This window comes from Neolamprologus brichardi, chromosome 1 (assembly GCF_056152115.1).
Source record: "Neolamprologus brichardi isolate AB-2024 chromosome 1, ASM5615211v1, whole genome shotgun sequence".
NCBI lineage: Eukaryota > Metazoa > Chordata > Actinopteri > Cichliformes > Cichlidae > Neolamprologus > Neolamprologus brichardi.
In genome coordinates, this window is record NC_142104.1 from 22524141 (window position 1) to 22540836 (window position 16696).

General features: G+C 37.6%; 1 protein-coding gene across 1 annotated transcript; it reads right to left on the reverse strand.

Moving 5' to 3' along the window:
* Positions 1–850: 850 nt before the first annotated feature.
* pkd1l3 (polycystic kidney disease 1-like 3) lies at positions 851–14479 on the reverse strand. The gene is made up of 23 exons (XM_087844448.1): positions 14149–14479; positions 12437–12526; positions 12313–12338; positions 12185–12218; positions 11950–12041; positions 11762–11824; positions 10698–10856; positions 10502–10608; positions 10299–10422; positions 10087–10209; positions 8857–9076; positions 8529–8710; positions 8189–8419; positions 7986–8087; positions 6453–6631; positions 5751–5897; positions 5463–5665; positions 4679–4866; positions 4350–4482; positions 3422–3617; positions 3081–3309; positions 2789–2873; positions 851–1637 (listed from the first exon to the last, which is right to left on the reverse strand). The coding sequence occupies exons 1-23, from the start codon at positions 14477–14479 to the stop codon at positions 1591–1593; spliced, it is 3291 nt and encodes a 1096-aa protein (XP_087700574.1). The 3' UTR covers positions 851–1590.
* Between the last annotated feature and the right edge of the window lie 2217 nt (positions 14480–16696).

The window sequence follows — 16696 nt, forward strand, 5'->3', positions numbered from 1 at the left end:
CTTACAATATAAAATGCCTTGAGGTTGCTGTTGTTTTGAATTGGTATGAGATGAATTTCTTAAGTGTTGTAGTCTGTGGTCACACTGTTTTACACACTTGTAATAATATTTGTGTTTTTCTGTGTGTTTGAGCCGACTGTTTTTTAAACTGGTGTCCAAAAAAGACTCGAGAGTTGTGTTTCCAAGGGTTGGGATGCTGTTGAGATGAGCAGATCCCAACAAACTAAATGTGGGAGTGTGTTTGTAAATAGTAAGTGGACTGCTTCTTATATAGCACTTCACAATTCACACTCTGACGAACGCATCAGAAGCAACTTGGGGGTCAATGTTTTGGCCCACGATACTTTGGCATGTAGACTGGAGCAGCCAGCCACTGAACTCCCAACCTTTAGTGGACGATCTGCTCCACCTCCTGAGCCTCAGCTAGGGAAAATGTGGATGAACATGTGTGGGAAGTACTAAAGCTGGGAGGTAGTTAATTTCTTTTTTTTATATTGAACTTATAAAAACATACATACAAAATTTGCAAGAGGTTTAGCAGTAATCATGCAAAGGTCACAAATACCACTTTTTGGTTCAGCTTTCCCGGGTGATCTGGTGTGATAGTCTTTGTGCACTGATGTATTTTACTAATGCAATGACTGTTAATTGTTATGTAAGCTGCTGGTCATCTCTGGGATTCACTAGCAATGCATACACAGATCAGCACATCTCTTTTTGACCCGAGTTCAATTTTATAAATCATTTAAACATTAAACATCAACTAAGCAACTGCAGATTTTACCAGAGAGCTGTTTATTGAAATTCACACATATAATACTACTGTATGACACCAGTGAATAAATAGTTTAAATCATTTGTGATTAAGCACAGAAGATCTAAGACAGGACAATCAGCTGTCTGAAGAACAGCTTGTATTCCCAAACCAAAAGCACAAACTTGAATGAGATCTGTTACATAAGCCTTTTAAACTGAGGACTGAATGAATCTCAAAGATGCAGCCAAGAGTGATAAAGAGGCATGAAACGCACTTTCAGAATCAATTACAGTGACAGGAGTGAAATGAAAAATGTAATCAATTAATCATTAGCTCCCAGATGGGCAGCAACATAAAAGCACCTTCACACTATTTCACACAACTTCATTAACAGTCAGCGGATAGGAGACAGTGAATGCTATTAACCGTTAGAATCATAGGGAAGCATTTAAACAGAAAGCTGTGTTAAAGTTACTGAAAAATAATTCTTTGCAGGTTTTTTTCTGTTGAAATTTTTCCTATTTCTCCTGGATCACTACTTTATTGTACTTTATTGGATAAAGGACAGCTTTTTTCACACTCAATGATAATAGTTCTTAACGTGTTTACATATGTCTGAATCTCTATATGTGTTTTGCACTAGCATTAAATGAATGTATCAACAGTTTTTTTAAAAAGGAAAAAAAAATCTGTTTTTCTCATACGTAATCATGGTGAATTTCACATGCAAGAACAGTTATTTAATTGCCCATTAGTCTGACTCACAACTTCAAAAAGATTTTCATAGGCACTGGAACCTCTGTACACATACAAAACACCATGATGCAGTAACCTCACATCGTGTCCCTGCCGCTGTACTGTCTGCACTTTTCCTGTTGCTCTGTTAAATGGAGAAGACACAACTGTAAGACTCAAAGCACTTATCTCAAACTCCGCAAAGGGTACATGGATACACAGATGCATGAGAGAAAGGTAACAGGAAAAGAAAAAGATCCGTCCTTTATCGCTGTCAACAAAATTTTCGGTGTGTGTGATCTGCATGATTACATCAGAGCTCTCGGGAGCCAAGCTGAAATAAAGTGGAAAAGGCTTCCTAGGTCATCTTCGTGAAATATGAATGAGACGATTGCAGTAAATCTTTCCTGTGTGTTGAATAATATTTAGACACTATCTCAGGTTAATATGAATCCATATATTTTTTGCATGTTGGTAAATAAATTCTTCCAGTTTGAAATATGAATGATTATTTTTACATGTACACGCAAAATAGGTTCATCCAACCTGTTTTATTTTCTGTGAATTAATGAAAACTTCATATTTTTTGATTTCAGGACAGCCTGGTGACCACCTATCTGACCCATTGTCCTCTGACAGGAGCTACAGGCCACAGGAATTATAATGCCAAGGCCATTTGGACTCTAAGTCAGTGCAAACATGTAAAATGAAATCAGTCCACCACAATTTTGCTTTTTGCAACAAATGCATCCTTGTTGCATCTACTAATTTTTATATATATTCATGAATCTAATTGTTTACATTCAGTTGTATAAGACTGATACATACACAGATGCATGTTATAGTGTTATAGTGGACAATATGTTAAGAACTTTAATGCACCAAACAATAGCAGCTCTCCTAACATCATTATATTTTAGTACGGTGAAAATAAGGCTTTCTAAAAAATTTTATTTTAAAAAAAGTACTCCAAAAAGAAAATATACTGTTTATACACTGCTGAGAAAAATGTCACAAGTAGAACAAAGAGGTCATTAAAGAGAGTAACAAAAGTGACTCGTTTATTCTAATACTACTAATGATTATTATCAAAGAAAAAAATGTTTATTTAATTTTAATATCTATATTAAATATCTATAAAATATTATAAAAACATTTATAAAAGAGAAAAAAATGGGTACTTTTTTGTAAATATAAAAAAATTATTCAACAAAAACATCACATCACAGAATATACTTAAAGCTTTGCACTGACCTGTTCTGGCTGCACAGAGACTACAGAACAAGTTTTTCTTACCTAACAGGACTTGCTCAACTTCTTCACTCTCGTCTACAGCTACAGGTTTGAGCAGCAGGGCAAAAATCACAGCAACGCCTATCACCTGTGAGAAAAAGCAGACCGTACAAGAAACGAATAGTGTTGCATACACGTTTGCAGAAATTTCAAAAACAGAAAGAAACTATAACATTCTGTAGAAACCCAAGTATCTTCAAATACATACATCATCTCAGAGCGTGACATGCAGGAAAACACTTAAGATTATCAGCTAAGCAAATTGACTTAAAAAAAAAGGATTTATTTTACCCACCTTTAGAGGCTGCAGAATAAAGATGCTTTCGAAAAGGGAGAGGCCCAGAGACATGACCCACTTGATGGACTTCTCCTTGCCGTACTGAAAGCCGTACAACAAGGTGAAGAAAGTTGAAATGCCGCTGATGGACAGCAACAGGAACCAGCCTACAAACACAAACCACCATGGCAGCCAACAGCCCAGGATGGTCGTTGCCTTCTTCTTTGGCTTCTTCGCAGGAGGTGGGCTGGGTCGGGACGAGATGGACAGAAAAAACACACGCATGACGTACCAGTTCAGTATAATAGCACAAATAGCTCTGCAAATATTTTTGTCTCACTGGCAGTTGGAGTACTGACCAGTAGGCCAAGTGGCTGCTGAAGACCATCTCAGTCTTGCGAACCAGTGCGTTGGTGTAGTTGAGGGCCTGCTGGTACTGGTCTAGAGTCGCAAAGTATCTGAAATCCAGTTTCTCCAGGCACAACAGGAGATGACAGAGACTAGCTAGGAGAAACTTGCTGCAGTACACCAAGTGATGGTCGCTCTCACTCTCTCCTGAGAAAGATTTATATTCAAACATATACATAAGAAGGTAGTTACATTTCTCTGTGCGTGCCCGGGCATGTCAGGCCTTGAAGTTACCTCTTTCTGAGAAGAAAGGTAACACTACTGTCACACTACACAAGGCAGAAAAGTGCTGCTGCTTGAACTGATCAGACAGAGGAGAAGTTATTTGCCTAAAACTCAATTTGAATAAAAAGAAATAGGTCCTAGCAGTGTGCTACATGGAAATATTTAAAAGACACAGCTGATGGTATTGATGTTTTTTTCCTGAAAACATAAAAGAAAGAAAATAAGCCTTAAATACAAGCGTCATGTTTCTCAGCACCGTTGTTTCTTTGAGATAGGTCTCCCTCTGTGAATACTGAAGTCTGAATCATAAAGTTGTGCCGAGCATTTGTTAAAGGTAAAATGTGCACTGCACAGCTGCCTTAGTAAGAAAAAGAGTATAATGGTTACAAAATTTAAGTTTTTAGATTGTTTGAAATAACTGTTGATGGGGTGAGAGCAAGGAAATAAGCGTTCACTAGCCTTCTTATTAGTTCTTCTCAGTTAAAGTAGCAACAAACTGCTGTATTCATAAGCTTATGCATCTTATGTACTCTTTTATTAGTTTAAGATCACTAATAGTATGTTGCTTAAGTGTATTCATGTTATATTATAAACATTTTATGTGTCTCTTTTTTCTTTCCTTTGCTGAGATTAAAGTGAATGAAATAAAACTACCTTGCATGTGCTGAATTAATTCATTCAACCTGTCCAAGGCCGAGAAGAGATCAACAACAGACTCCAGTCTGTGCATCTCTAACATCTTGGTTCTTGGGCTCTTGCTCGCCAAAAAAATGATCTGCTCTACATCCTGTTGCAGGGAAGAACAACAAGTACTGAATTATACATGAGCGGTGCACTGTTTCACTGCATAGATATGTATGTAATAGCAAAGGAGAAGCCAGAGCTACACGGACTATGACATGGACTATATTCAAAAAACATCTCAGGCTTGCAGGTTCTGTGATGAGTACGGGTCATCTGACAAATATAAACATGTAACGCACCCTCAGCACAGTCGGTATGTTGACTATGGGGGGTTTCACGTTCTCCTCAGGGCCAGCTTTTTTAGATTTTGGAACTATGCGAGGTTTGATGCTTCGAAAGATTGTGATGATGAGGATGTTGATTGGGAACATGAGGAGACCACACTGCACGCCCACCATGAGGTCCTGCCAGGTCATCTTTATTGAACCTGGACAGACACAACAAAGGACACGGTGATGATGATGTGAAGCAACTAATACAGCTCCAGCTAATAACACCCAAATAAACAGCTGCAAACAGTAATGCAATGTTTTACTGCAGTGTTCTTTCTCAGTTGATTTTAACAGAAAGCTGTGTGCGATTGTTTGCTCTCTGACCTTGTGGAATCAACTTTACATTATTTCTGTTTGAATATTGAATATCTATCCATACAATAGCAAGGTGTGACTAAAGGTCACATCAACAGAAGATCCAAGTGCAGAATGTAGAAACTCAATAACACATAGATCTGCTAAGAAAGCAGCAGTTTTAACAGTGTTTGGCCAGGCGGAGTTAGTAAGGTTCTGAGTTTGGTGCACATCTGGATGCAGATGTGTTGTAGGTAATTATTAAGAACCAGTCATGTTCACCTTTGGCATGCAACCTCGGTCCTAGATACAATCGCTTGTGAGCAGTAATCCTTATCCAAACACTGCTAATATTAGGACAAAGAGCAGGTTCCCCTCCTGAATTAAACTTTGTTGTTTGATGCTAAGAAACAGATGTAATCAGTAATCAAACAATAATCTAAGACTTTGTAATCACCAATTGAAAAGAGTATTGTTGAGTTTGGATCCACAGGGATGTTCCAGAAGGCGATGTTGATGGCCATGGTACAGAGCAGAAGGCACATGCAGCAAGAAACCCTCTGGGCACGTGTGAACGGGCTGCGTGAGGGAGGATCCACGATGGACACCCAGATGTGTTCGTCTCTAAATCCAGTCGATGTCCTGGTCTGGAAAATGTTCCTGAGAGAGGACAGAGAATAAATAATATCTTAATGTGAGCGATGTGATGAGCAATTTATTTTCAGCAGTGTAAAGGGACTCTAACCTGAAGCTGGCAACCTCGTTGACTTTTGCAGCATTGAAGGTTTTCTTGGTCATGCCGTCTCCGCGCTCAGAACTCAGCCAGCATTCACAAAAGAAGTGCCACATGTGTCGCGTTTGGAGGTCCTGTACAGTCATTTTGTTTATGTACCTTTAAAGAAAAAATATACAGAAATGAAAGATGACACGTTTAACATTTACCTAAGGAATTAAAATCATGGAAATAAAAAGCAACTTTGCAAACTAGGAGCACCAAAACAGAAAAAATACCATGTGAAAGAAACACACACCAGACGTCATTAGTAGGACCCAAATCTATATATTCATAGCCACACTGTAAATCATACCTTGCTTTATCATCTATTTTACTCTAAATAGAGTCACAGTTAACAAAATGAGCATTATATTGCATTAAAGGAGACTTGAAATGAATAAATAAGGGCATAAACCCATCAGGAAGGTATTTAAAGGCATGTTTAAGTACCTTATTGCACCCCTCGCTTTTGACTAGCCCCTTACCTGTGTAATACCAAATCAATCCAAGTATAAAAAAAACACACAGCTGTCTGTGTAGTATAGTAGTCTTTAAATAGTTGCCAGCTTTTCAACACGTATGAGAGAAAACATTCTCATTTCTGATGAAAAGCACTTCATCCTGATCTGATGTAACGCCAAATGATCTACTTTTTGCTGCTCATGTCCTTACCACGATGGATGACCTCCAGAGTTGTCGTGCTGCAGCCTGATGGTCTGCACTTCACCCAGTGGGAAGGGTGTGGTCAGCACGAAATAATCGACAGATCCTCTCTCAAACACTGGCTTCTCTGGGTCTGTGAGAGTGTGTATGTTACTCTCTGCTTCTGAGCCAATCAGCTTCACTGTGACCTGCGGGAGAGCACAGCGTACCGATTACGTGACCCAGACTGTATATACTTGAAGGACCGCACTATTTTTGGCCTTGTGCAACAAACTGTGAAGACTTGACATAACCGGTGACCGAGGTTTCTAGAGTGATTTCATGTGTAATTTCAAACCGGCTTCCATTCATTTAAGCACCTTCCCTCTTCTTGTAGATATAATATTAGTGCTTGCCAAATAATGTTAGGAAAACACAAGTTAACAATATTCTTTGACATGTAGTCCTTAGGAATTTCTTTCATACTTCTTCATTTATAGTTATTATAGTATTGTCGTTATAGTGAGTGACTCTGTCAACCTATCCAGCAATCCAGTGTCAGTGGGAAGTTGTGAGTTGGCTGTAAAAGAGTCTTATTCATTAAAGACAGGTATGTCATCCTGTCTGAAAACAACACTAAGATGCCTGTCTGAGCATTGAATCGGGTTTGTTTTCTGTAATCATCTCTTATCCACAGTGATTGTGGTTTATAGTCTTCTACATGTAGCAAGATTTAAATGAGCCTATCCTTTAGGGAGGCGCCCATATTTACATAGTCCTTTTTCCGATGGCCGTGTTTGCTTCTTGTTTGCCTAAATGGAACTTTTTTTTTCTTTTTAACAAATATATTGACTTGTTTTAAATGTAAATGTTCTTTATCAACTAAATTCCCACTATAAACTGAACTGAATCCATTGCCTGTCTGTAAGGTAGTGAAAAATTTTTGTTAAACTGTCAGTGCTGCATGATACTGCAAATTTTGGTATCAATCTGATACCGTGTAAATACAGGGCCAGTATTGTGAAGACCGACACTTTGCAGGGGAAAGCAATGGGTCATGATGTATCAGATGAGTCCTCATCAATTTGCAAATTCTAAACACATTTTAATGACCACTAAAAACTGTGATTTATACTTTTCACAAAACTTAGTTAATGCAACAAAGCAATGCTTCTCAGCTTTTTGTGCATTTTGAAACTGAGACCTGGAATGTTGAAGTGTCTCTAAAGCTATATTGTGCCATCAGCTACAAATAAAGACGTGACCATCAACACAAAAGGCTTCAGAGATTTTTAATAGAGCATGTTTGAGGTATATTTTTCATTAAAAAAATATTTAACACAGTTCAGTGGACTACATACTGAACTTAAAGGATGCAAGCAAAGTATCAATCCCATTGTGATAGTATCAATAATACTAATACCAGCGCTGGTATTAGTGTTATTGATACTAAGCACCTTGAGATGACTGTTGTTGTGATTTGGTACTATATAAATAAAACTGAGTTGAAATGATATTTTGATTGATCTGCCCATCTCTGCTGTCAGTGGAAAAAAGACTTACATTGGCACTGGTCCCAGCATTTCTGCGGCGTCCAGTTTGGATGCCGATCAGGTAGCTGTACTGTGCAGCTGGGTGATTGTCCTCCAAGAGTGTCATCTTTCTCTGATGGTTCAAAAACGTACAACATTGTGATGTTAAATAACATGAAAATAAACACGCAAAAAAAGGCTGGATTTATGAAAACTGGCGGGAGACAGGCTGACCCTTGTGCGTGCCCTCCGGTCAGAATAGCAGGCCCACAGCAGTGTCATCAGGTAGAGTCCGAAAAATGCACACAGCAGGGCCAGCACCACATAGTTCTGATTCACAGTGGCAAACAGCTCCGCAGTGCGGGATATGTCGACGTAGTTTGGCATCACAAAGAAGGAGCTCCCAAAGACAGTGAGGTGATTACAGAGACACTGCGTTCGGTGCGGAGTGCTTTCTTTCCCCACCTGAGGAAAAACACAACACATGACTGACTGGTACTCGCCTATGCTACTTTAAGAATATTATAGTGCATGCAGAGCCAAATGATCAGATTTTATCCAGGGGAAAACATACCATACAGCCTTCAGTGCTCCATTGCTTTGCGTCTGGGTCCCAGTACAGGCACTTGCTCGTAAAAGTGGTGATCTTCAGGATCAAGTCCTGCTGCCGTTCAGAATCAGAAACTCTTGTATCAATATACCAAATCCCAGGAGTCTTTTGTAACATCTCTGGTGTTATCATCCAGCGAAAGCCCCCTAAAGCAAAAAAGCAAACCCCCCCCCAAAATAAAACTTAAATATACTGCATAAATAAGTGTTTTTGCTATGATCAGTACATATAAATAATACCAGAGCGAGGTGTGGCCATTCTAGTGACCTAATTTGACTTTGCTGACAGCTACCTGTGCGGTTCAGTACAGTTCTGTTGCTGTAGTATGTGTTATTAGGAGGCAACCCATGAGACAAGAGGAGAACCAGTGACACATTCACATTGGGCTCCACGCCGAAGAAGATCGTCACATTAGGGTCTGAGACATTGAGTCTAGTCACCGATTTTGAGTTTTTCTCTAACACGACAGTAGTGTTGATCAGAGCTGCAGCATTTGGACGAGCCAAAAAGATCTGGTGAAAGGAAGGAAAGAATTAGTGGCATGAAGAAAAACATCTTATTTCAGTCTGTGTGCTGAAAAACAGGTTTTAAAATTAAATATTCAGATGTTGTTGTTTTAAAGCAAGCTTCCTAGTATTAACCGATCCATCTTGATTCATATCTAATCATATTTACTAGTTACATATTAGAAACTATTAAAACTATAAACCAGGCATCACTGAAAGCTTTACTGTACTTACACCTCCATTCTTCTAACTGTAGCTACACTAAGAAAAGTCACCTCCTGTGACAACTGACATTTGAAACAATTAGCAAATGAAGGAACTGCTGGCATTCCTTATGCAAAAATTCAATAAAACAAAAAAGTAAAACTATGACCTTAAATCGTGTTATTTTAGTAAAGATAATTGACACTAATCACGATGTTTAAACTGTTAATTATTAACGTCATGTTATTGATACATACGCATATAATTGATCTCATCTAAGTAATTGTGCCTTTGTGCTTCCAGTAGGCTATTGTGCACTTTCATACCTCCCGGTACTGGTATTTTCAAAACTGACAATAAAACAAGATTTGTGATTAGATTTTTTTTTCTTAATTTTTCTATAGCTGTGTTGTCACTTTTGTAACTGCGTTAGGTGTGTTGACTGTGCAGAGAAATTTGATATTGGCAGGTGTGTTGGCAAAGAGGAGTTCAGGAAGACAGCATGTTGGAGTACACTGAGGATGAAGGCTTGAAAAACAGTATGTAAGTTAAATGACTAAACATTATGAATTTTTAGACTTTGTATGTGATTATTTTTAACCGTTTTTATGTTGTTTGTTTTGTTTTGTGGCTTCATTGTCTGTGTAAGCATCTCAGCATGTTTATTATGTTTTGTCTAATTGTGTATTTATTTTTGTTTTTCTGTCTTTTTCTACTACAACTGCAAGACACTGCAATGTCAAAATGTCCACTGTATAATGAATAATGTCGACTGAGCTGTTCTCATACAGTAAGCAGAAAGTTGGCTGTACCTCCACCCTCTCTGTCAGGTTTGCCACCTTAATGTCCTGCGTTCCATCACTAAGTGAAAGGCTGCACACACTCCCTGTTATGTTGTCTTCAGATGGATAGGGATTTTCATTGAACGTAGTCATCTAATAGTGACAAATGCTCAGTTAAACAGGCTGTGAATGTCAGCAAAGATAAAAACACTAATGATGATAACACACACACATACTCAGACCTGAGAGATGACGTTGCTGTACTTATTAAGCAGTGGTCCAAGCACTGAATTTGAAGGGAGCTTAGCGGAATTGCCAACTTTTTCTGAACCCAGCACTGAACTGCCAACGTCAGCAGGTTTTTGTCTGATGGAGGGCGAAATTAATTTTATATGTAAAAGTTTTTAAAGCAGAGGCAAGTGACATTTTAAAGCAAAATACCCACCTTTTCTGATAAACGGTGCCCATTGGGTATTCCATGACAAATTGGTCCTCTCCTGATAGCAGGTTAGCAACTTTCGCAAAAACCTTAAAGATATCTCCAAACCAGTCCTGGAGAAGAAAAAACATCATTCCAGTGTGAGAACTGAAACAATAACAGAGACATTTATGTTGCTGGTGATGTAGTTACTTGAACTTACTTTAGAGTTTTGGTTGTTTTTAAGATTGCAGTTTTTCAGTGACAGACTCAGGATGGCACTGCTGCAGTTAAGGATGTGATTGAGTGACTTGGTGTTGTTCAAAGCAAATGAGACGTTCAGTAAGTCAACACTTTCCGACAATTTTCTCACGAATGTTTGCTTTTGGAAGAAAAAGGAGGGAGAATTTAGCACAGCATGAATATAAAAACATGAGAATAAAACAGTAATGATGACAATATGGGCATATCAATGGAAACCCTAAGCAGCTCACAGAGCTGGAGGGAATTTGGGTGGAAAAACCTGATAAGATATTTTATTACACCTCACCAAAAATCTCACTGTGAAGGTAACCCTCCCACTTGCTGGAGAAATTGTGGAAATACAAATGCAAATCACTATCATATTTTCTGGGACTGTCATGTTATTAAAGGGAATACATGCAGAAATACAAGAGACATTTGGAAAGTAAAACTCTATTTTTTGGACTTATGCCAGAAGGATGGACAAAGAACGATAAATACTTGTTTAATATTTTACTGGCAGCAGGCAAAAAAGCCATCACAAAAAAATGGCTTTCTTCTGAGAACCCAACTATGAACATGTGGATGAACATCACAATGGACATTTACAGGATGGAGAAAATGACAGCAGATGTGAACTACAAGAGGGGCCTGTTTGTATCACGATGGAAGAAATGGATGGACTATATTAAAAAACGCAGGCCAGTTTTTGATTTTGACGGTGTTAACTACTAGAAGACTAGAGGAAATATTAGTTATATTAATGGAAACAAAAACACGTGCCTTTTTTTTCCTTTGTATTTTTTATTTATTTTTCTGTTTTGCTTCTTTTTCTTTTTTCTTTCTTTCTTTTCTTCTTCGTTCATTCCTTTTGTATGGATATTTTTGTTGTTTAAATACAGAAAAGGGGAGGAGGATGTAGTGACAAATTGCTGAAGCTGATGGTATTGTACAGTAATTCCTAAATGTCAATTAAAAAAAATAAAATAAAAATAAAACAGTAATGATGAAAGTGTTCTTGCTTTCCTAAATAAAGGTACCCACCCTGTTGCTATCTGTCGGTTCCTCTGGTGTCATGTCCATCATATGTAGTACTCTGTCTGCATCCTGTCTCAGAAACAAGGGACAGCTTTTAACTCTGGGGTACTTTTTATAAAAAAAAATATTTGCAATTCAAAGCTCCTCATAATTTATAAAAAAAATATGTTGATATGTAAAATGAATTGTCTCACCTTGAGAAATATGTAAATGTTTGAGGTTTTCAAAGTATTTTGAAAATTGTCAAGGTTTGGAATTAAATCTGGAAATAGATCCCTTTTGTGCCCTGGAATTAAAGAGTATGTGATGTTTAACAAGGTCCAGTAAAAAAAAGAAAAGAAAAGACAGAGGAAAAAGCGATACAACACTAGATTTATGTCATTTAGGGTGTTGAATAAGAAGACACAAATAAAGTGCATTCTAACTTACGAAGTTTGGTTGCATGGCTGGAAATTTTGGTACACTACAAAGAAAACATGAACAAGGTGGACAATATGAAAGCTGAGTCTTGGAGGCTTGCATGGCTTATTACTGCCTGTGAAATTGATTTGTCTTACCTTTGTGTTTGAGGGAGACTGTAAACCTTTAAAACACAAAGTTATGTTATGAATGAAAGAGCACAAATGAAGAATGAAAACATATCTGGTTAGGTTAAAGCTCGGATGAGAAAGCTTCACGTACTGTGGGTGCAGAGGAAGCCTCTTTTCTTTTTACAGTCAGATGTTACGAGCTGGAGAGGATTCATTTTCATGTATGTGCATGACGTGTTTTCTGTTGAAAAGAAATGGCATTAGGAAAGGTTAGTTTTTGAGACAAAGGTTTAACAACGAGACAACAACTAAAAGGGCTGCAACTGTCAATACACGGCAATTATTTACAAATCAATAATCTATAGGTAAAATGTAAACAGATGATCCCAGAAGCCACATAATGCCATGTGTAAAGTCTTCTCATTTCTTGCTTTATGTAATTAAAAACACACATTTGAATGATCATAACACAGGTGGATGGAGCAGATTTTCCTTTTTGATTCTGTTAGTGTTGTGGGAATCTTGTGAGGCAAGTATCTCATCGTAGAGATAATCCTTCAGGTACGGAAACTTGTTTCTGCCACCATAAGTTAAAATTTTGTATTATTATCTAAACATTTTGACCTAATAACTTGAAATTTCAAGCTGTTTTCTCAATGCTTGAGAAACACAAAAAGTTTTCTTTGCTACAGATGTGGAAACAAATTTCCATATTCTGGAGACATGGGTGTAAAGTATAAAATATATAATCAAGGAGAAGAGTTATCAGCACAGGTGTTCATTTAGTTTTGAAGGGTTTCATTTCACAGAGATTTCCATATACCTTCATTCCTTGTCCCTACATCTACTTTCACTTCTAGACAAGAGAATATGCGCTCTCCCACAGCTGGACAATATGCAACCAGGCTAGCCTCGAACCCTCTGCAGAAGACCCGTGGTTAGCTCATCGAGCTTTATTCAGGCTCTACCAAGCCTGACTCGTCTCACCCTCCAAAACAGGCCTTGCATAAAGACGCAAAGTAAAAAAAATCTTAATCCCTCACAGGAAGCAAATAGTGTTGGAAATCTTATTGGGTAATTTATTTATTGTGATCTGCAAGTTTGTCTTATTTTATGATATGAATCTTCTTTAAAAAGCAAAGCAAAACAAAAACAAAACAAAGCATTTACACACCCAAGGGAACATATTCAAAAATATTTAAATTCAATTGCTGCTGGTGACATGACAAAAATTCAAATGAAACCCAGCCTTTTCTCAGCACACAAACGTCATCAACCTCTCTTACGTTTATGTCAATTTATTGTAATGTATAATTATTTCTTCTTAACGATATAGTGACCTGAACTTACTTTCAGGTGTTGGTTGATTTGAAAATGGCAGTATTTCAGTGAGAGACTCATGATGACACTGCTACAGTTAGTGAAGAGATTTGAGGGTTGTTTAAAGCAAACAAGACATTCAGTCTCTTTTTTAAGATTATTTTTATGGCATTTTGATTTTTTAGATGCAGACAGACAGGGAAGTTGAGTGAGAGAGAGAAGGACTTACTTGCTCACACAGTGGGCTAAACTGGCAATCGACATTCAGTATCTTATTGCTTGCCAACAAAACTATTGTGATTAAACCATTAGCAACCCCCCCCCCCCCCCCAAAAAAAACCCAACAAAACAAAATAAAACAAAACACTGGTGATTGATCAAATCAAACAGCCAATTATTACTTTTTTCTTTTCTTTTTTTCCCAACGTCTGTCAGACATGCCTTCACTTGAAAACTCACAGGCCACAAAAGCACAATAACCTGTGCAACAGAAAATAAAATTACGGCACCAAAATGCATGTTGTGTTTGTGTATTTCACTTACTATTGGTGGATTTCCAGTTATCCTTTCCAACTGTCTTTTCAAGCCACCATGTGTGATTGAAGTTGGTGTTCCAGTCTCGGGTTATGTTGTCCAAGAAGATTTTGGTTGGGTTGTTCATCACCTTCAGGAGCTCTCCTCCTTGCTTTTCACATCTGCTCCTAGCCTGGGAATAGGTTTTCGGTTCTCCAACAAACTCGAAACATACATTTCTGAAAACAAATTCACACTTTGCCGTGAAGTTGTTTCTTGGACAGTTCTCGGTACTTTCAGCTACACACAGAAATCCAGCTGAAATCCACACAAAGACAGCTGTCCGGAGTACCGTATCCATTGTTATTGTTCTGTGGAGAGCACGAGCGCTTAGTGCTGCTCGAACTGTGGCTGGAACAGATACTGAGCAAGGTCACTTCAATCCATCACATGAAAATCAGAGAGCTTTCTCCAGAGAAACCCTGCATATGTTCTTAATACATTAGGAAAATCACCCGAGACACTCAAACAAGATGCAAACTGAAGGAATCACTCGGTGTCATTAAAGGCCAGTCAGGCTGACCTTCTAAGAGCAAGGACAATTCCATTTGATTTGCAGTTAACAGTAAAAACACTTTCTTCCATTACAATGACATTTTCCCCCCAAAATAATTCTTGAATCAACGCTTGCCTGTCTTCATGTTGACTTGGTTGGTTTACAATGTACAGTGAAATTCTTATTTTGTCAGTCTCCCTTCACACAAAACAATTATAACATTCTAATAATGCTATAATCACGACAGTGAGTGGTTCCCGTTACTCATCCAGTCTGAGAAATCACTGGTTGAAGTGTTTGTGTATTTATTGATTTCTTTTAAGTAATTGTGTTTTATGTATATTATGGTTTTATATTTTTACAAATTCTTTATATATTTATTTATATATATATATATATTTTTTTTTTAAGGTTTATACCTTGTGGTTTTGTGTGTGTGTGTGTGTGTGTGTGTGTGTGTGTGTGTGTGTGTGTGTGTGTGTGTGTGTGTGGGTGGGTGGGGGGGTGTTGTGTGTGTTTCTGTCTTGTTTTTATGGACATGAAGTCTGCCAATAAAGATTGATTGATTGATAATAAAATAACAATGAAGATGCAAGAAATTTACAAAGGAAAGCACAAGTAATAAATATGCAAAAAAAATTAAATGAGTTTAAAGAAATGCCTTGAGCTAGTCTGGAAATATATCTGTCCCAGTTAGTGCAACAGCAGAATATAATAGTTACAGTAACAGTGAACAGTAGTGATGGGGTGGGAGAGGGTTGTGCTGACATATTCAGGAGCCTGATGGCCTGTGGGTAGAAGCTATTTGAGAGTCTTTTAAGAAAGAAAGAAAGAAAGAAAGAGAGAGTACTTTATTGATCCCCGTGGGGAAATTCCTCTCTGCATTTAACCCATTCACTCAGTGAAGCAGTGGGCAGCCATTGGGCGCCCGGGGAGCAGTGTGTAGGGACAGTACCTTGCTCAGGGGTACCTCAGGGTAGCTGTTCAGGGGAATCGAACCCCCGACCTTCTGATCATGGGGCCACCACTCTTCCTACTGAGCTATCCCTGCCCCCAATCATCATTAATTAATCATTAATCATTCATTTCAGCCTTCTGTACAGTTTACCTGAGGGCAAATGTGTGAACAGGCTGTGTTGTGGGTGTGTATTGTCTTAACAACCCTGCTACTGTAAAGTGATGTACTGTGCAGTTTTTTTTTACCACATGCTTTCCTGAACAGTGTACATCTGTAGAAGTTCCTGAGGACTTTGTGCAATTTATTTAGTGTTTTTTTCAGTGGAAAAAAAAATCACACTGATGGTGTAGAAGTCTGACAAAAACTGTATGTATCAAATATGATACACTATAGGCGTTAAGAGGTTAATACTTAATCAGGTCTCTATTCTTAAATTCTCTGCCTATTCCCTGTCTAAGGCATTATAGTTAACTAATACTAAACTACAAAACTAAAAAATTACTTAATTAAATAAAAATAAAAATTAGACTTTTGAAAAAAAAATATAAAATCGAAAGAGTTTGGTGAATTTGGAAAACTAAAATTAAATTAAATTAAATTAAAATGAGTAAATATCTTGAGTCTTATTTCTTGTTAGTCTGGTAACAATTTTATTACAGTACACCTAATAAGGCTTTGATGGACATGTTTATTAAGACTTTGTGTACAACAGAAGTTCTGTGTTTTTATTGTACTGCTTTTCCTAAATCTTGTCCCCAACATATGCTCTCCATACAATAATAAAGCATAAAAATTAAATAAGATTAAAAAAATAATACTAAACTTTTTCACAACAATAAAAACTAAACTGAAATGACAAAATCCACTCTGGAAACCAACTGACACTAGACTGAATAAAAATAGTAGCTATTAAAAAAATAATTACAAAAAAAAAAACTTGATTAAATCTAATACACACATACGCATGTAATGCATGTCAACTTTAATCACCCGTGGTATCTGAGAATGTCACTGTCCGCCCGCCCACGATTGAAATATCGCGAGATGATGTGCCGGAAGCTAAC